The sequence below is a fragment of the Glycine max genome, chromosome 18 (assembly GCF_000004515.6).
Source record: "Glycine max cultivar Williams 82 chromosome 18, Glycine_max_v4.0, whole genome shotgun sequence".
In the NCBI taxonomy this organism is placed as follows: domain Eukaryota; kingdom Viridiplantae; phylum Streptophyta; class Magnoliopsida; order Fabales; family Fabaceae; genus Glycine; species Glycine max.
The window spans coordinates 52,678,065-52,700,604 of record NC_038254.2 but is presented as its reverse complement, the minus strand read 5'-3'; the positions used below and the strand labels follow the sequence as shown (position 1 = coordinate 52,700,604).

Sequence of the window (22,540 nt, the reverse complement as noted above, 5' to 3'; positions counted from 1 at the left end):
TGGATACCTAATTCTGATTAATGTGGAAAAACAATGTGGGCTCAACCACTTGGCCCATAATAAGAGGTGCCTAGGGTTAATTTAGGTCTCCTTTGTTGTCACGTTATCAATTTCTCTATAGGGTTTACTCCATTAAAAACTTTAGTATAATGAGACAAAGAAAGACCTAATTTTTGGGTTCCTGCTGGTTATACTACACATATACCATTTTCATCTTTTTGATCATGTCTTTAACAAGTAAGTGTTTTGTCAGTGTTCTAAACTCATATAAATTCATTTTTGGTAGAAGTTTTGATCTTTTGAGGATCATTCATAAAGACATTAGTGGACCCTTAAATTCTTCAATTTGTGGTAATAAATTTTTTTCATTTCATTATTCGATGATTTTGCTAATATGGTTATCTTTACTTGATTAAATAAAAATTTGAAGCTCTTCAAAAGTTCAAATTTTAAGAACTGAATTTGAAAAGGAGTTGGAAAAAGTCATCAAGATTGTAAGGTCTAACTATGGTGGAAACTATTGTGGTAAATATGGTGTCACGGGGCAACATATGGGGCCATTCACCTTGCATGATTGTGGAATAGTTCCACAATACACCATGCCAAAGACACCTGAACAAAATAGTTTAGTCGAAAGGTGTAACAAAACACTTAAAGATATGATGAGAAGCATGATGAGTATATGTAACTTGCCAAAATTTCAGAATTTATGTGGGGAAAAGCCTTGAAAACAACCTTTTACATCTAGTTGAGACCATAGTTGCGACTAGAGATATAGTTGGGTCTTAGGCCAATGATGCTTGATCCTCCTAGTGTGGATGAGAATGCACAAACCAGTTGAGTAGATTCCACAAGTTCCTTTAAGGGGGTCAACTAGAGAGAGGAAACTTGCTATTGGTGATGACTTTCACGCCTATCTTAGTGAGGATGCATATGACATTGGAGATATTGTTGATCCAAAGAACGATCAAGAAGTTGTTTCTTGCCCTCAATAAAAAATGTGGAAGCATACAATGAATGAAAAGATGCAATCCATGTCAATTAATGGCATATGGGAGCTAGTTGAATTACCTGAGAATTTCAAGGCAATCGGTTGTAAATGTGTCTTCAAGATAAAAGAGTTCTTAAATGGTAGCATTGAGAGATTTAAGGCTAGATTGGTGGCAAAAGATTTTATGCAGAAGAAGGGTGTTGACTTTAAAGAGATTCTTTCACTTATATCGACAAATGATTCCTTTAGAATCATTATGGCCCTCATAGCTCATTTTGATTTGGAGTTTCACCAAATGGATGTGAAGACAACTTTTCTGAATGGTGATTTGAGTGAGACAGTATACATGCAACAACTTGAAGGTTTTTGTATTAGTAGTAGTAAGAACTTGGTATGTAAACTAAAGAGTTCGATTTATGGCTTGAAACAAGCTTCTAGATAGTGGTACCTAAAATTTGATGAAGTGGTGACCTTCATGAGATTTGAGGAGAATAAGGTTGATTAGTGCATATACTTCAAGGTCAGTGGGAGCAAATTTATCTTCCTTGTACTATATGTGGATGATATATTGTTGGCTTCTAATGACCTTGGCGTGCTACATGAGATAAAGCATATGCTAATAAGATTTTTTGACATGAAGGATCTTGGTGAGGTCTCTTTTGTGTTGGGGATTGAGATTCACAGAGATAGATCATGGCATACACTCGGGTTATCTCAAAAGGCTTACATTGATAGTCTTAGAGAGATTCAATATGTAGAATTGTAACCTTAGAGATGTTCTAGTTGTCAAAGGTGACAAATTCAACAAGGACCAATGTCCTAAGAATCATTACTAAAAATGAGTCTTTTAAGATGTGTGCTTAACGATGGTTGTTTCATAACCGTCTTAGTTTTAAGCGTGGTGGTAATTTTATAATTATTGCCAACATTTCAAAGACAATTCCATGAGAACCGTCTTTGATTTAGGGTTTAATTTTTTATATGTGTCGTGTCTCCTCACTCAGCATCTGGCAGCTCCCCCTTCCTCACCTTGCCACCACCATCTTCGTCTTCTCCACCCTCCCGCGCTTCCTCACCCCTTCCTCGCTACTAGGCTCCCCGACTCCTCCTACTCACCTTCACCTCTGCCCTCGAGGTTTACCTCATGGTCGTCATGAATGTCTCCCTCGTCTTCTCTGTCGATGAAGAGAGGTTTAACTAGGATGCTACTTGGGTTGGATCTGCTTTCATGGAAGGAAGTTGGGTCCGTGGGTGGGTCCTGTCGAGCCTGTTCATTTTTGGGTTCAATTCCTTTAATTAATCGATTTTTGTTCTTTCATTCACAGAAGAGCCCTGGTGCAGCGGTAAAGTTGTGCCTTGGTGACTTGTTGGTCATGGGTTCGAATCCGGAAACAGCCTCTTTGCATATGCAAGGGTAAGGCTGCGTACAATATCTCTCCCCCATACCTTCGCATAGCGAAGAGCCTCTGGGCAATGGGGTACGAAGTTTTTTATTCACAGAAGAACAGATTTGGCGTCGACAAAAACAAAGCTGAGCTGGAAGCTGTGAAACCAAAGTGGAATCCCAAAGGTGAGATTCTAGATTCATTTGTTTTATTTTTTTATTTGAATAACTATTTATCTTCATATATTTTCCGTGTTTATGTAGATTTCTGCAAGGAGAAGGAGGGAAGCTGCTAAATTTGCTCAATTATAGAATGAAGTTATTTGCAGTTTCCGTGAGGAAGGTATCATAAGTGATAGGAAAGGCTTAAGAGCCAAACTCTTTAGTTGTTTTTTCTCCTAAAACCTAGCTTCTATTATTTCTCCTTCATCTTTTGATTACTGAACTATGATTGCATTACTCCAAGGAGATGGATCTTTTGATGGTTCCATACTCATCAGATCCTAACTTGAAAATAATTCAATGGCCATTGTTTCTGCTTGCAAGCAAGGTTTGTGAGATTTATTTTTCCATATGCTTATGTTTGTTACCAGTTCATATAATTGACTTGTTGTCTACATTTGTAGATTCCCATAGCATTGGATATGGAAGCTCAATTTCGAGGAAAAGACTCTGATCTTTGGAGATGCATATGTGCAGATGAATATATGAAGTGTGTTGTGATTGAATGCTATGAATCTTTTATAAATGTCATGAATGCTTTGGTAGTAGCAGAAACTAAAAAAAGGTAGCTTTTAGTATCCTTTCCTGTTGATGTTTGTCCATTTCAGTTTATAGTTTATACTACAATCATTATAAATGTAAGAATATCAATAACCTTAGCCATGTTTCTTTTGGGTAGCAAAACTGTGATCCAATTTTATTAGCATTGTATCCAACTTTCTTTTCCCATGTGTTTTTTATTTATTTATTTTATATGCAGACTCCAAATTTGGCTCTTGTTGTTTCTATTTCATGAAAAACAATTAGCCTTGTTTGATGTGCATATATTATTTATTTATTTTTATCTATTTATATTGTAAATGTCTGTTTGGACTTTGAATTACTTAACTCAAAATAAATAAAAAGAATATTTGGCTAACTTTAGTAACTCAAAATTGCATACTGCATTATATTGGTCACCCAAATTTTGTGTCATCTGCTTGTGTTGTTTTTCTTAATTAATGAATAAAATTCAAGTTATAGACGTTTCATTAAAATTATGTCATCAGTCATTATCATTGGTTTTAAATTCGTTGTAATGGAACAAGACAATCTTTGTCATGATTATAGTATTCTTTTGTAGCTTGATCGGGTGCCAAGTTTATTCCAAAGGCCAAATCAAAACAGCTTTCTCCAAAAGGAAATACTAGTTGTTCACCCTGTTAATGCCATGCATTCAGAGGATGCAGTTCATAACTTATGCTTCTGGATCTTTTGCTCTTTTTTCTTGACTTAATATGTAACTTCTTCCATGTGCAATAAATGCAGCATGCAGTGCACTTGTGGATGCTAGAATTCCCTTAAAACATCTTGCTAGTAATCTAGATTTGTTGGTTTATTTTGCAACACCTTGTTCTTTTGCAATGCAAACCCAACAGATCTTTATTCCCCATGTTAAAATTATAGATGTCTTTATATTCATGGTTAGTGGAAATTTTATTATCCCAAAAGGTAGGCTACACCAAGAACTACTACATAAAATGTAGATATAATGGAGTTTTTTTTAATTAATGATTTGATTCTTACTCATATAGGTATGATTAAGCCATAGTGGATTTGGGGTAACTGGTTGTCACCTCTTACCTATGTACAAAGAGTAGTTTCATTCAATGAATTTACTGCCACAAGATGGATGCATGTATCTCATACATGCTAATTAAATTTATTCTTGCTTTTATATCCTTATTGCTAGTGGTTTATAGAAATTTATGTAAAAATAATTATGAAAACTATGTTTTAGCATTCGGCTTTCAAGAACGACACAATTGGCTACAATGTTCTCAATGGATTTGATATACCAATTGATGATTACTGGTATTGGGTTGGTTATTACTCTAGTATGTATGGGTTGTTGTATAGATTACAATTATGGTTATTAGGCTATCTATATCTTAATTATAATGTCTTATAATGAATTAATTATGGTTTAATTCATAATATTAATAAATAAAGGAAACAAATTACTTTATAAAATAATTTATGAAGCAAAAGAAACAAATAGACAGAGAAGAATTGAATATGCTGACTGAGTTTTTAATTTTTTTTTTAAAATGATATTCTAAGATGATTCTCTTGAAACTGTCTTAGAATTTTTACATTTTAAGACTGTTTTTGAGAAAACTATCTTAGAATCATAAATATATTTTATTTTATTTAAAAAAACATTCTAAGACAGTTTTTTAAAAAACTATCTTAGATTGTAGATATTCTAAGATGATTTTTGGGAAAATCTTATAGAATCCTAATATTATTTTATTTATTTTTTTAAAAAAATTATATTCTAAGACGACTCTTTGGAAAATCGTCTTAAATTGTAAACATTCTAAGACAATTTTTGAGAAAATTGTCTTAGAATTCTCAATTTTTTTTAAAAAAATATATTCTAAGATGATTATTTTCCAAAAAACTGTCTTAGAATAATAGTTTTTTAATATGATTTTTTAAGAACTGTTGTAGAAAGTTTTGACTTTCCAGATGTTGCTTACAAAGACGGTTTAAAACTATCTTTGAAAGTGTCGTAGAATCGATATATGAATGATAGACCTTTTGGGAGTACTCTAGGTAGTCTCATGTATGCTCAAGTATGCACTAGACTTGATATTGCTTTCATAGTTGTCGTTCTTGGTAGATACCAGTCAAACCCTGGGAGTGATCATTGGATAACTGCTAAGAAGGTGATGAGGTACTTGCAGAAGACTAAGAAGTATATGCTTATGTATAGTAGAGTTGACAACTTGGAGGTTGTAGGATACACAAATTTAGATCTTGGTGGGTGCCCTGATGATAAGATCGACTTCTAGATACATCTTTAGGATGACTGAGGTGCAATATCTTGGAAGAGTAAGAAATAAACTCGTGTTCACTCTTTTACTATGCAAGCAAAGTTCATTGCTTGTTTTGTTGATAGTACTCATGTTGTTTGGTTGAGGAATCTTGTGACAAGACTTCGCATTGTAGACTCTATTGCTAGGTCACTGAAGATTTTTTTTTATAACAATGTTGTTGTGTTTTATACAAAGAATAATAAGTCTTCTTGAGGATCTAAGCACTTGGAGTTGAAGTACTTGACTGTTAGAAATCTTGTGAAAGACAATTTCACACTGGCAGATCATGTGGACACATATTTCATGTTGGTTGATCCGTTGACCAAGGAACTTTGGCCTGTTGTTTTTAGACGATATGTTGAAAACATGAGCATTGCGAGTTCTTTTGATATTTTTGGTTAGCGGGAGCTTTAAATTCATGTTATTTCCTTTTTTTCAAGTTATTGGGTCCTTATTTTGAATTTTAAAAAATGACGTGTTAATGACAATTTACATTTGCTTTGATGTATAAATGATGATATTAATTTTTATTATGATACCTTTTGTGTGTATATGAAATGTAAGATTATTAAAGTTTGGTGTCGTTAGGATCGGTGTTGTTGGTGATCAACACCAAAATATTGAAACTAAAATATAATGATATTAAAACTCGATATAGTTAGGATCACTTTGTCGATCTTCAACAAATAAGCATTATATATGTAAATATTCTAAATTCATATAAATTCATTTTTAATAGATTTATTTATCTTACATATTCCTCTTCCTACTACTAAATTGATTGATCTTATTTTAGAATCACATTGAAACACTTAATCTATTCATTCGGCTAATTGTCTCACGCAACGACACTGATAAATATTTATAATAATAAGATAAGATGAAAGGAAGTGAAATTGAAGCGTCCACATCATAAATCATACTGAAATCAGAAGGAATAAAATGATGGAGTTGCGACATAGACTAAGCAGATCATGAGGACCACCGAAAGACTTAACACTAAAAGATCCAAATCAAGAGTCAAAGAATTAGCAACTCAGTAATTGGAGGGATAAGGCAATACCTTAGGTGAGCACGTGGGTGTGCATGTTTGATGTGAAGTGCGAATGGGAGACACAGATTGAACATATTGGTTTTATGTATTGGGATAATACTTAGTACTATTGTAGCATATCATTTTTTTCAAATGACCTTTACTTGAACAATTGTTCTTCTGTCCCCTACTCTATGTTTTTGGCACATGTATAGCTGTTGGCAACACTGTTCTAAAAATTTAGACAAAAATTGTAGCCTAGCAGTAAAGCTCATTTCTTATGATATCATAACAAATGGAGTTGTGGTAGTGAAATCTTCCACGTTAATTCATTTTGTGCATATTTGATTGAATCATTTATGGGTTCGAATGTGATATCAAATAAATAAATAAAAAATACTGCAGGTTTGATCGGTTAAGATAACATGTGCAATATTCCTATAGATTAATTAATTACGTATTTAGTTTTAGTTTATTTTTTAAACTTTTTAAGAATATTATTAATAAAAAAACTAGTTATTTTTCTTAAAACAATAATTACTAAACATGTCGATCTAAATTGTTGTTACAATTACAATATTGAAATATTATATTACAAGCAAATCCATGGTTATATATAATACACGATTGTGAAAATTTTAATTTCAGTCTGCAATTCAAAACTATGCATAACGCATATTAAATAATAAAAATAATATTTATCATGAATCTTAATAACTTAAAATTAAGTGTATTGGACACATTATTTGGCATTTAAGTATTTGTGTTTTTCAATATTTAATAAACTTCTGCTGTAAAAAAAATATTTAATAAACTTTATTATTTTGATTTGTAGTAATTAACATGTGATATGAGGAGTCCTAATGGAATTAATTGTTGACTATTAGAGTCTTTCATACCATATGTCAAGTTCAAATCTCTACTCCTCTTTTTGTAAGTGGCATGTAAATATTTCTATTGGTTCTTTGAGTCTAATTAAAGACGTTCCTTAGGGTGAACAGAAGAATCATTCTCTCCCGTTAAATTTTTCGATACCAAAAAATCATATGATGTGAGGATCCCCGAACCAAACCTAAATTTCAGTTATTATTCCTTAGGGAGTGTACAAATGATAATAGCCTCACCTAACTATGATTATTAATTGATGTAATAATAAATAATGATGACTTTCTTTTCTAAGGCAAATTTCTTAATATCATTGACAGTCGTGTCTCACCCATAATCCATACATTTTCAGTTCAACTTCATGTCAGTATATGTAGGAACTTGGCGCTATTGAAAAAGTTGAGAGAAAGGTTATAGCTTTGCAATGTGGTATTCTAACCGTTGGGCCATTAGTGTCTTGGAATGGCCAGGCAGAGCCGAAAACATAGCACTCCAATCAAACCTCAAACGTTAGCTCTGACTTGATATCACTTCATATGAATCATGTATTATGGTGCACGAATCAAGCCACATTCATTTTCATCAGGGTGATCATGTCCTCTTGTTAATCCAACCATTTTTTTTTATCTATCACGTATTTTTTATTAGAGACAATCTTATTTAAACCGATTGAGTAAAATTAGTAAAATTCTTCCTTGAAATATGTAGTTGCATATTTAGAATTTTGAACTCAAGATCTCTGATTAAATTGAAACAACTCTATATCAGTTGATTTATATGCTCGGTAATGTTAACCCAGCCATGTTACTATGCATGCTGGTTAATCGGGTTCGCATGCACCATCACCAATGGTCCATATTAATTTTCTTTTGCCCCTTTTGATTCCCTTTGTCCTTTTGAATAATGGACATGTCCAAAACCCTGTTCACTTGGTCCCCTATATATGTGCGTGATGCTTATTAGGTTAATCCCCCTTTTATCTATATCTTTCTTTTCGTGTGGTCAACAGTGTTGAGGCCATTATATATGTGATCAGAGACAGATCACAAGGTAGGCCAGGTTTCAAAATCAGAACTACATCTGCATGGAAATTATGTTCCCTTTTGTTGTTTTGTTTATATAAATAAGCCAATGTTAATTAAGAGTGTGATTGAAGTTGTTGAAACCCTCCTGACTTTCTTCTTATACTTAATTAAGTGAAGCACTCACATGAATTAGACAGAAAAACTTTTTGGTATCATCATTTAAGCTCAAGGACTGAATTGTAGTTTTGGTTAATGAATGACTTGATGCTGTGCTGTTACAGCATGTTTACAATCGTGTTGTGTCAGACAACTATTGTAATTTATAATATTGTGATTTATTGTGATCAGCAACGTGCCAACGTGTATAACATAAAAGAATTGTTTGATTTTATTTGAGCAATATATGCTTAACCTTCAAATATCAAACATTGTCAATAAATCTGTTCAATAGAACTGCCAGGGAGATATAGCTCATAGCCTCATATACGTTTTGAAATACTTGGCATGTTTGATTTCATGGCTTTGATTCTCTTTTCTCTTCCTTTTTACTTTTTTTGTGGTCACCTTGCAAGTTAATTACCCAAACAAGAATTCATAGAAAACATTTTTTTCTAAAGAATTCATAGAAATCTTATTAAAACCAAATGTTATTTACAAAATTGATGTAACAAGTGTTACCAATTTAATAATTTTTAATTAATTAATATAAGTTACATATTATATTATAATATTTATATTAGTTATTTATCTTCTTTTATGAATTTAACATAAGTGATCTAATTTGATCAGCATATTTGACTATCAATTAATATGAGCTTAATGACTAAAAACCAGTTTGATCCGTTATGCGATAATGAGAATCATAATATGTTAAAAATAAAATCACTTTAAGATGTAAACACACCAAATCAAAAATTAATTTCTTCCTTTTTCCTTTTCAAGAAAACACGGATAGTTCTATAAAGAATAAAGTGATATAGTTGAGAAAGATCATAAAATTAATTATTTGTGAATATTTTTTAGATTTTGCTGTATTTTATTTATAGTTATTATTGATATTTTATAAGAATTTTGTAAAATTCTAGTGTATTCCTATAAAAAAATGAATATATGTTAACAATGTTTAGAAAAAATAGAATCATACATAAAGTAATTCATCGAAGTGCGTTGAAACATTGTTTGCGAATTAATTTTTAAAATATATGGTGTTTATGCATTGAATTAATATATATTGGAGAAAAACTTACTTTTTTGTAAATTTTAGAAAGTTTTTTTTTTTAAAAAAAAAAACTCTATTTAAAGAAACTTTTTCAAAGATAGAAAATGTATAAATCAAATTGTAAAACAGTGAGTGAGAGAGAGAGAAGAGTTTGTAAAATACTGAAATGTAAAATGATAAATGAATGGCGTTATTTTATTCGTAAACTGAAAAAAAAATCTATACCTTCACGGTTGATTTCTTCAATTTTATTTTTTTTAAAGAAACTTAAATTTAAATGTTGGCAAATATAAAACATTTTAAATGTTAGACCTTATTTGTTTTTTTTTGGACAAAAGTTACGCCTTATTTATTAATATCTTGTTTTCGAAATCATATAGTTTAATTTATGTCAAGGGTCTAACTCATTTACATAAAAAAAAAAAAAATAAAGAGTCCAATTCAATTGGTTAAGTGTATTAGGTGAGTTATTCTAAATTCTTTAACACTGTTTGATTTCTACAAATAAAAAATATAGTTTAATTTATTCAATTATGTTTTCTTAATTAATCTTAATCATAATTAATTTAAAATTTAATTATTATCGAACATGTAAATCAACGGAAAGTAGGAAGAATTTATGACCCATAATGATCATATAAAGCTCAAATAGGATTGTCTCCTCCCATGGAGAATCTATAAAAAAAAAAAATTAAAAAGTAATTGCAGTCCCTCAAAAGTTGTTAAGAACTTTATATTGTGGGAATCCAGTACTTCTTTAAAGAGACGCAGGTTTTGATTCTTGCAATTTCTCTATTCTTCTTTCCGATTCCTTTTCCCTGGTTAAATAAACGATCCTCAGAGGAGCCTCATCCCACAATCACACGCTAAGTGGTATTTTAAATTTAATTTTTTTCCCATAAGAATTAAGAACAGGTCTCAAAGTATTTAATTACAACAACTTGCTACTCAGTCAATTGAGTTAGAGTACTATTTTAATAAATTTAATTTAATAACATATATACAATTATATTATCATTATAAAATCTAACCCAAAAAAAAATATTATCATTGTATTGGATGATGGAAAGGAATGAATAATTAGGATCTTCTGGATTACAGGAGGGAGCGTCCTTTTAATATTTAATTGGAATTGATTGATGGAACTGACGCCAGACTTTGGCTGGTCCATAGACCATAGTTGCTTTCAGAATTTTTCCTTTACTACAACAAGTAATGAAAGATTTTGGTTCTCTAATATTTACTGAAAATTTCTTCACGTACTTCATTAGTGATTAAGTAGAAAATGGAAAACTTCATTCTCGAAGGAGTACTCTTAGTACTTTCTTAGAGCGTACGTATATTGGTGACTTCATAACATGAAATACTTCACAGTCAAACCTTGACAAGGAACCTTAGCTTGCTAGTGTGGTTTAACTGGAGTTAGGAAAAATGCCACTCAAGAAGAGTATAGTTTCAACAGATCAATAATTGTATAGTTTCATTTAAACTTTTGTATATAAATAGCTAACAAAACTTGGTATGCTTGTAAATAATTAAATGTTTTAAATGTATTGACCATATTTATTGGCTGAATGAAATATACTTTTGATATACATTAAAAAACCTTTGTGTGTGAAAAAAAAAGGATACAATGTGTTGTTACTCGTTAGACTGAGGTGATTTGAATTGATCTAATTTTCTCTTATATATTTAACGTGTATCTTTTTATATCTTCAACAAGAAATTTTATTTTTTTTTACAATAAAAAAAGTTAGAATGACTACTTTTTTTTTATATTCTAAGGAATATAACGTGTAAAGTCTTCCTATCAAATGCGAATTCTGTTTATTGGAGAAAGAAAAACAATTATAAATCTTGAATGAAGGATTTCATTCCAACTTTCAATTCGACGTGCATTTTTTGTTTATGCTCTCTCAACCACTATGCATGGTCCTACGCTCCTGGTTTCTTTTCCTTCACTCATCGTTTTGATTCGTTATTGTCACACAAGATTCAAGAGATTTATAATGAGTTTCGTACGTCAAGCCCCCCAATCAAGATAGAATTGACAGGTGAAAAACAATATTTTTATTAATAATAAATAATAAATAACGATATCCATATAATCATATACTAATATTTTTAGAGTATTTACTCAATAAGTATAAATTGAGTTTGTACAGATGATTTAGATTTGATTCACACGTAATACATTCTTAGAGAAAAAAAACTTTAAATATAATTATACCTCAATCAAAAATTAGTCATATAATCGATAAAAAAAACTCAAAACTTAGAAATATACTAAACAAGAAATTTTAAGTATGACTTTCATTCAATGGAGAATTAATCTATAAACACCTAATGGTTTGAAAGTTATGGAAATATCTTGAGTACTATTGGAAAGACTAAAATCCTAATTACTATGCTTAACAAATAAAAAAAAGTTAGAATATTTTTACTTTCCTTTTATTTTATTTATCACTTTTTCAGCTCATCTAATAATTTATCAAATTTTTTACTTTTTTTTCTCTCAGTCTAAAATTTCTCATCTTTTATTTGCATGTACCAAAAACAAACTGCATGAGTGTATGAATATCATTTTTTTTAGATAAATGCTAGTTAGTATTTTAAGGATATTATTTTAAAAATTTAAAATAAAAATTTTATTAAAAAATTATACTATTCATAATTTTTTTTTACACTCTTCTATAATTTACACAATAAATATATTATGTTTTAATTTCTTAACTAATATCCTAATAACACTAATTAACAAAAACTCTCACTTTGTAAGTCCATGTTAGCCTGATCCAACGGATATCGCCGAGTAAACTTGTTTGACCAAGTTTGAACGTTTGACGCGTAATTGATTTTCTAGTCTATACGCAATCCTTCCAAAGAACAGTTTGACCTAGATTTTACCCCATCGGTGTTGAACTGTTGATACTGAAAACAAGTGTCAAGTGCAATGGAAACATGTGCCATGAGGGAATATGTTTTATTCGAGGAGAGTTATTTTTAACATATTTTTTTATTAGTTAAAGTTTATTAAAATTATAAGTGAAAATTTATTAAATAGAAAGTGAGAATTATATGATTTGCAATAAATGACAATTGATAAAACGAGTGTATTAAAATAATATATATTAGCAAATTGTGTTACACTAGGATGAATAGAATGATGAGAGTTATATATAATGTCACCAATCAATTATAAGTAAAATTATTTTTTCATCATATATTTTTGGCTAATAAAATTAATTACAGTTCTTGTAAGAAAACTAATTCAGGGTCTTTGGAAAACTTGTAAGAACAAATATTAAATAGGTGAATTTCTCATAAGAATAAGTAGTTTGTTATTTTGCGAAAACAAATGATTCCTTACACTTAATTAACCCTTATTGGTAAAATTTTAACAAGATTTTATTAAGGGATATTTTCTTCTTCTTTGTTTAAAGAAAGTATTTACCAACAGGAATATAAGGAGTACTACAACCCATATAAAAAAACATTATTTATATTAATTACAAAAAATATTAATATATTATGCCAAGCAAAAATATTTTGATGAAATAACATCATTTTGTATTTGTGTGTATTTTTATTTGTTTGTAAACTTTTCACGCAACGAGCAAGAAGTATATAAATGGGTGTGTTTGGATTATAATTTATGTGGTGGGTCTTAATAGAAAAAGATTTTATGTAACCTGTACTCATAGAGTGATTTGATATATAGAATGTGTTAATTTAATAGATGTATATTTTTAGTGTGAAAGATTTTAGATAATCATTATGGTAACTTAAGTGACGGATCCAAGGGAGGACATGGGATCTTGCTACTCGTTCTTTGGAAACCTTTACGTATATATAAGAGAAAAAAAAGGAAAATTAAAATTTAAAAACACAAATAACGAAAATATATAAGAAAATTATATTTTTGAATTTTTGAGTTGATATATGTTTAATTTTCTTCTAATTCTACACATAAAAGTAATAATAAATATTTTTAAAAAATTATTGTGTATTAAATAATTATTTACTAAAATTTAGATATTTAAATAATTGTGTAACCAAATTTCGATCTCCTCTTTAATACACTTTTACGTTCGTTCATGAATAATTTATGATTACACGATTGAGTAAAAAATCTTTATAGTACTATTGGTGTATATATATGTACCTTTTTCTTATACAACTCAATAAAAGTTATCTTTTTTGAAAAATAGATTATGTTAGTATAAAATAATTTTATATTGTTATCTATTATAAATTATGATATATGATAAGTTTGATAATTTTTATAATTATTATCTTAAAAATTATATAAATAATAATTTTTTATTAATTAACAATATAAAAATGTTTACACTAACCATACATAATTATTAAATTATATTTTTATTCTCCAAAATATCCTCAAACGTACTATACTTATATAGTGTATGTTTGGATTGTAGTGGATTGGAATACAGGAACAGCCGCATAATAAGAGATAGGATTTCTTATTCTTTTTAGAAAATTGATAGTAAGCATCATAGTTGTATTTTTTTTCACCTCAAGAAATTGAAAGAAAAAAAAAAAGAACTCTAATAATTTATGCGGCTTTCAGAAAAGCGTAAACACATGTTTGTCTTAAACTGTATTATTTTTTATTTTTTATTTTTATAGGCTCATGATATGAATATACCACATATTTTTAGAAAGTGATCGATATAGAACATAATTAAATATATGTTTGTACTTGAGACAGGACATGATGGATTGTTCATGTTCTTCATAATCATATAATCGTTCGTGCTCTTCACACGTAGATTATGATTCTATATATGACCGTTCAGAAGATGATTAATTTGCTTCTTTTGTTAATAGGAAAAGGATGATGATGATGATTTTGCCCTCTATACACACTCTTTCCCTATTGAAGCATGTGAGACTTGTGCAATATTTTTTAAGTAACATAGCTTCTGCAAAAGGATAGAGCAAACCATACGCACTTTAATTTATGAAGACAAAACAAAAAACTTAACCTAGCTAATTCGTCCATATCCATCCGTATCATTAAATCATTAAATTAAATATACAACATGGTATCCAAACTGTTGAAAACGAAATGTAAGTGTTATTTAAATTTGGATCTTCTCCTGACATGATTAGATTTTTTCCCGTAAATAATAAGTACTTATGCCAAATGCATATTATTATCTAAAAAAATTATATACATTGTTTTAAGATTATTCTTTATTTGCAAAATGTACTCGATCTCTTTTTGGCTTGTTAAAACGACTCTATATAATAGAACAATTTGTTAAATAAAAACAGTATTATTATCCAATTATTTTTTTTATTTTTTATCAAATTATCAGCAAAACATCATTGAAAAATAATAATATAAACGTGTCACATATCTTCCAGTGCTCTCTTTCTTACGTTCATTTAGATGGAATTATTAATTGTAGCCTTGTCCGTTGGAGTGTTGGTTAGTCCATTTGGAAGTTTATTCTTTTGTTGAATATGGTATTAACCTGACCCACAAAAATTGTAGTCCTGACTAGATATCTGTCTAATTCTTTTTATAGAAAAAATATGTATAATCAATATATATATATACTCGAAACAATCATATTGATCAACTAATATATAGGAATCCCTAGAATGTAGAATAAAAAGTATTTAAATTATAAAAGCATACATAATCAATTTAAAATACTTCAGAATTTGAATGCAAAAAATAAAGGTTAAACTGCACGTTTGATCTCTTTATTTTTGTAAAACTCACGATTTGATTTTTTTTTCTTATTTAAACTTTCGATTCCCTTAATTTGTAACATTCACAATTTTGATTTAACGATTAAGTAAGATGTATTGAGCGTGAAGGTGTAGAATTCTTAAATATATCCTTTTAAAATGGGTCCAATTCATAAGTAGGATTAATATACCGTAAAGCTGAATTTGAAAATTGAGAAGAAAAAAATTATTTAAAATGATTAGTTAAATTTTTTAATAAATATTTCACATAAATAATAATACGGAGAGAAAAAACAATTAATGTAACAATTCAAACTGAAAACCGTTTAAAAAATACAAGAAGCTTCCTTAATTACTTACTCCATTAAAATAACATTATATTACTTATCAAAATTAAAAGTGTATTAGATTTATATTCGTTTACCAAACAAGAAGCGTACTGGATTTCCCATTTTCACAAGTACACGTCATCCACCAACCCTGCCCTTAACCTACGTCATCTCTCATTGGTCTTTCTCCTTTCCTAAGTCACAGCCAGTAACTCTATCACCTCCAAACACTTCCAGTATATATACCCCCACTTCCTCATTTCCCTCACTCACTCTTTACAAAGAACATCTCTTGCTCTTCCCACTTTCTCTCTCTAAAGAATATAATACTCAAAATTCATCCATTTTTATTTTATTTTTCTTAAAAAACAAAGCGCGTATAGTCTCACGCGCCCGACGATGGGTTTTCCCGTAGGGTACCCGGAGCTGCTGGTTCCGAAAATGTTCCTCCACGCGCTTTCCCTCCTCGCGTGGCTGCGCTCCCTCGTCTTCGCCCTCTTCCGCCTCCTCCGCATCTCCGACCTCCTCGACACCGATTCCGCCGCCTCTGACCTCCCTCCGCCGCCTCCGCCACGCGAGCCGACTCTCTCCGCCCTCCTCATCCGCGAGTTTCTCCCCGTGGCGGCGTTCCGCGACCTGGCAGCCGCCGACGGGGATCCTCCGCCGTCGGGCTGCGCCGTGTGCCTGAGCGAATTCTCCTCGGAAGAAGAAATCCGGTGTATGGCGAACTGCAAGCACATTTTCCACCGGTGGTGCGTGGACCGTTGGGTCGATCACGATCAGAAGACGTGTCCGCTCTGCAGAACTCCGTTTGTGCCGCATCACAAGCTCGAAGAATACAATCAGCGACTGTGGGCAGCTTCTGGAGTTTCACAGTTTTACTACCAAGACGATTACACGGCTTCTCTCTGATTTTTTTTTCTTTTTCCACTTATATATTTATAATTATATAGCACTATATCTTTTTTTCATATTATTATTATGGTGGGGGACTTGACAGCTAGTGTAGCGAAATGTATATAGCTAATTAAAACAAAAACATTGTATCAATAAAAAAAATCAGAATTTTTTGGATTGGTATATACTTTTTTCCAACTTTTACTTCTATCATTCTGTGTACTACGTACAAATTTTCATTATGTTTTTAGGTTTCATAAAATGAAATTGTGTCAGTTTTTAACGTGGAAGTAGGTTGGAGTCAATCGATCCATACTTGCAATGATGGTTTTTTATAACAATTATGTATATAATTGATAATTAATAAATAATATAAATGTGATATTTTTTTATTAATTATGTATCTAATTGATATGAAATATGATATTTTTTATATTGATTATTTATTTAATTAATATAAAAAAAACAATGCACATAAATTCATATGTCTTGAATCCTATTTTGAAAAAAGAATATATTTTAATTTTATGAGAATAAAAAATATACTTAAATTTTTACACTAATAAATTTTAAATATTTTTATATTTAAGAAAAGGAAAAACAAATTTTAGTTATTTAATAATAAGGTGGATTTGGATTAAGTGTTTTTAATTTGTATTGTTATGATATGTGATGGCAATATTCTTGTTATGTTGCTAGAGATATTGGGTCTTCCTAAACCGGGGCATAGAAATTAGAGTTATTCTTTTTTACTAGTAATATTTATAGTGTGAAATAGTAGTATTATTTTAACGATGCTTGTTAACTTGAAAAATTAATGTGTGGTTGTTAATTGTCTTGTCTATTATGGTTGCCGTGGCATTGTTAATGAACATGGAAACAGGCAGGTATCGGGGGACCAGATCTAGTGATCATTCATTGTAGTTGAAGATAACTAGATACTGTATTCTTTTAACAGTGAGTTTTAATTTTAATAGAATTTAATGACTGTTAGTATACAAATAATTAATTATAAATATTTTTTATATCATTTCCAATGTATTTTTTTAAAATATTAATTATTAGAATGTTAATTTTTGTTAGTGGAGAAAATGAAATCTGTGTTTTTTTCTTTTTTTTTCTTAACCATCAAATTCATAATATATCTCTTTATTTTTAATATAATTATTATAAAAGTTAATAAATTTATCTTAGATGACAATTCATTATATATAATGAGGTGATAATGAAATCTTTTTTATACTATTAGTGTATTTAAATTAAATATTTAATTTTTTACTTTTCAATTTTTTTTTTAAAAATATTGATCTGCATCTTTTTTAAGATACACTGCAATAGATATAAAAGAAAAAAGGTTTAAAAAAATCTAACAAATTTAATAAATAATGCATGGCTAAAGAAAATAAATAAAAAATGATATTAAAAAGTAAAAGAGAAAATAGTTATATATTCATCGAAATATTTTTTTATTATTAATGTTTTTATTATTAACATTATCCTTTTTAACAACTTCACCTTTGTCGTATGCCAAAAAGTTACACTTGTAAATTTATAATAGGAATAACTTTCCCTTTTTTGTTCCGGGACGGTGGTATGATTGCCCTGCCCGAAATAGAAATTAATGAGTGGTCTTCGTAATAATACTGATTCAACTACAAATTCGAGTTTGTCACGTGTTAATGAATTTTTGGTATGATTGGTAGGAAATTAGGGTTGGTTTGGAAGGATGGAAAGTGAAAGAAATAAAATTGAAAGGAAAAGAGTATGTACAATAATATTTTTTATTTTATTCAGTTGGAGAGAAAATGAAAGAAAAATTGATTTTGAAAAATAAATTTTTTTCTTTTCTTATGCTTTTTCTTTAATTTAAATTTCAATTTTTTTCATTTTTTTATTTTTAATAAATATGGGAAAGAAAATAAAAAGAAAGAAAAAATATGGACAACAAAATATATATATATATATATATATATATATATATTAATTAAGAGAAAATGAAAAGAAAAATAAAAAAATTGATTTATAGAAAATAAAAAATAATTTTTTTTTCTTTCACTTTCCTTTCCATTCAATTTTTTATTTTATTTTTTTTCTTCTTCACTCTCTTTCCCAGACATAAGGATAGGGTTAGAATGAGTTAGATTGGATTAATTTAAAGGCAAATTGAAATTATGATAATTTAGATTAGTGTTTGATGGGCTGCGGCTGCAGGTTAAACTTAAAGCAAATGGTTCGTGGACATTTTTAAATTATAAACATTGAAACTATTAAAAACAAATTGAAATTTATATAAAAATTAATAGAATATTTTAAATCATTATAAATTAAAATAAAAAACATAGTTGATTATTTGTACTGTAAACAATAAAATATAGTACATAATAATGAAAATATAATAGAATGTATTAATTATAAGTACTAGTTGAAATTAAAAAATAAAACTAATGTGTATAAAATATTAACTCTAAAATGGACGAACAACACATGTAATATTGAGTTTATCATTTATAACTTTATCAATTCCGCTTAAATAATAAAAAATAAATCAACCAACAGACTGGCCAACCCATCACGAATGAAGTTATTTCAAGCTAATAAAATTTGGATCACATTAGACAAAAATAAGTTTGGATCTTAATTTTTAGAGAAATGACACTTTGTATAATAAATTTTACAACAAAAAGAGAGAAAAGGAGAAAAGAGAGAGGAGAGAAAATTTTAAAATGTAATAAAAGATATGGTAGAAAAAAATAAACCCATAAAATAATATTATATAAAATATTGTAAGAATTATTATACATGTATCATATTTTTTATTTTTAAACTCCAACTTAATCTATATATCGAATTAATCAGGTCAGTAAATAAGTCAGATTCATTTTGACATCCCTATTCATAAGTACCTAATATACTATTAAAATTGAAAATTTTCTTATTTAAAATTATTTAATTGTATATTGAGTTATGCTTCAATTTTACCTTAAAACTCCATTTAAAATAGAAGAAAAGGAAAGATTACTTTTACAAATTCACTCTGTAAAATAAAGTTCATTCAAATTTAACTGCCATGCACTTGTTAATTTATGTTTTGAACATCTCCGAAACTGAATATTATTTTAAAAATAGATTGACGAGATTAATTAATAGAGGCTTTTTATATTTTTATTACTTTAATTCAAAAAAATATAGCATACGATAGATTTGTATTTTGTACTCTACACGCGTGAATTAACAAGTCAAAGAAGGAAAGTAACGAAGTGAAGAAATTTAAGGCAATGAAGTTTGGACAACCATTAATTATCTTTAATGATTGAGAGAGTGAAAAAGACCCAGAAGAAAGAAAGTTCACATACAGTATCAAAGTCTATCATTAATGAATGGGTATGATGATAGTGCATAATAACTAGATATGACCAAGAGAAGAAAAAATAGTACTAGCTAGTTGTGGTTACTGTAATATAGTTTTTTTTTTAAATTTTCTTTTAAGAAAGACATGTGTTTACAGTAATACTTACTAGAAGGTAGGTAACATGTGTGCATCATTAACTTCAACAATGGTGACTCTATGCCAGCACCATGCAGGCTTTGGCCTGTCGGTCAACTAGGTAGATGTGTTTCCACTTGTCCACTCATATTGGTATTGAAAATTTGAAATCCTTTTGCTTTCACATATGACCTACTCAACAAGCAATAGTTTAGCTATTAATTAAACTAATATTAATGAACATTTTCTGAATATAACATTGTAACTTTATTTAAAGTTGACTTGTGAATATTGAGGGCAACTATTATGGATTAGCAAAAGTCGCCCAACTAAGTAACCTACTCTTAAAAAAATTGCATTATCATTTTTTATTTATTTTCATTATTCTTACTTTAACACAATGTCACTTTCGCTATTAAACTAACATTAATGAGTATTTTCAGGATATAACATTAAAACAATCTTAGGTCAACTCAACCTTTTTGTGTATATCTGTATTTTTATTATAAAAATACAAAGTATTTATATTTAGGACATGAGAGATCTAAGATAATTAAACTCTAAACTATTTATAAAATTTTTATTAACATTTTTTTCTTTAAAAAAAGATATACTTATAGTTTAGCCTTTTTAAATAATTCCAATAATCATCCAGGGTTAAGCCTAATCTTAGAAAAGAGGATTTTAGTCATACATACCCATGATATAGAACATCAAAATAAAATAAAGAAAGAAATCAAATTTGAAAAGAAGCGAAAGAAAGACAATATCTGCTACAATAAAATAAGATTTATAATTCTTAAACGAAGCTAAAAATTGTAAAATAAAGAATCTGATGTTGGGAGATTCCCACATGCACACTGTGAGTTAAGCCTAATTTTAGATCTAAAATTAGGTATGGTAGAACTTCAAAAAAAAATAAAAAAAGAAATCAAACTTAGAAGAATTCAAAAGAAAATAAAAAAAGAAATCAAACTTAGAAGAATTGAAAGAAAGTGAGGTTTGTCTTGTATATTTTATCTCAATATTACTCTTAGTCAATGAAAAACTTTAACATATCTTTTTTTACTTATAATTATTAGCTAAGACCATTAATAGGTTAAAAGTAACTCCAATTATATAAGGTGACTTTTCAACACCATACAACAACTTCAATGCAACCAAAAATACACAAAAGATGTAGCAATGTCATAGAAAAATTCAAAAAAATATGTACAAAACTAAGCCTAAACTATCAGGAAATGCATGCATGCTGGTAATGAGTTTTTGTGCCAGAGAGTTTTTCCTAATACTATGCATATGCATGTGGCATTAAGTAGTGCCCCCAGAATGTCCTATTGAATGAATAAATAAACAAATGCAATGAAAATGATCTCTTAGGTTTGGAGGTTGATATAACAACTCGTGAACTTAATATTATTCATCGACATGAATCATATTTTTTCTTACCAATCTCTTCTGTGAGACTATGACAACAATAAAGTAAGAATTTAAAGTAGTAGTATTGCTCAGAGGAAAAAAGTCAAATATGTTTTGCAGAATTTAATAGTGTTTGATTTTGTGGTACATTGAAATTTTTTTATTGCCCTAAATATAGCCTACGTTGCTATTATGACATTTGGGCTCTAACAAGACCATTGGGTCAATTGGAAGCATATCAAAGCTCAAGCAAATCTTAGGCATTTGTTATATCCATTTCCCTTTTTGGCTAAGTACACTTTCCTTCTTCTTTTTCAAAAGTCAAACTACGTAAATGACCTTTTTCTTTCAAAACTTTACGTCAGAGACACTTCTCTCTTTTATCCCATTCTTTTTCGCCAAATTTGTTTGCTCTCTCACGGTAAAGACACTCCCCCTCTCTATAATGTTGTTTTGTGCTTGCTGCAAGTCCTCTTAAACCCTAGCACGTTGGGTTTCAATTCGAAAACACAACCAACGAAGCTTCTATCAATTCAGCGAGACAAATATATTTGTTCATCCCAATTTCATTTTGGAATCTCCAGAACTTTGTATTTTGTATATTGGAAAGTACTTTCTATAATAGAAGATATCTAAAATAATTTTGGAAACTACTTTCCAGAATATATTTGTTATATTCTGGAATTACTTTCTAGAATAATTTTAGAGATTTTTTTTAATTTTATTTTGGAAAATGCTTTCCGGAATACATCGAGCTTGATCGTTCTAGAATAAAAAAATTGAAAAGAAAGAAACAAAATTCCGCGCATGTATCTGATTTCTCACAGTTTCAATCATCATGTATTTTTTTGATGATCAAAGTATCAATATAATGGAATGATGTTTAGGTAAAATTTTAATGCCTTGATCAACAAAAGAGGGAAGGAGGGAAAATTCATGAGAAAGGATGAAAAGGGTTTAGAGATTGTTGGTTGTGGTTTCAAATTGAAACCCAACGTGCTAGGGTTTAAGAGGGCTTGCAGCATGCACAAAAAAGCTTTATAGAGAGAGGGAGTGTA

General features: G+C 29.2%; 1 protein-coding gene and 1 non-coding gene across 3 annotated transcripts; both read left to right on the top strand.

Annotated features, from left to right (window-relative positions):
• The first annotated feature begins 1,754 nt into the window (after window positions 1-1,754).
• LOC102668560 (uncharacterized) lies at window positions 1,755-3,983 on the top strand. 2 transcript variants are annotated; one of them, XR_005889729.1, is made up of 6 exons: window positions 1,755-2,182; window positions 2,492-2,561; window positions 2,640-2,718; window positions 2,842-2,925; window positions 3,002-3,162; window positions 3,721-3,983. It is a non-coding gene; the product is annotated as an uncharacterized protein (transcript). The 2 variants fall into 2 exon arrangements; XR_005889728.1 differs by having other exon boundaries at window positions 1,755-2,242.
• An 11,719-nt stretch (window positions 3,984-15,702) lies between these two features.
• Window positions 15,703-16,762, top strand: LOC100813224 (brassinosteroid-responsive RING protein 1). Its single transcript, XM_003552357.5, has one exon. The coding sequence runs from the start codon at window positions 16,082-16,084 to the stop codon at window positions 16,592-16,594; it is 513 nt and encodes a 170-aa protein (XP_003552405.1). The 5' UTR covers window positions 15,703-16,081; the 3' UTR covers window positions 16,595-16,762.
• Window positions 16,763-22,540: the final 5,778 nt, after the last annotated feature.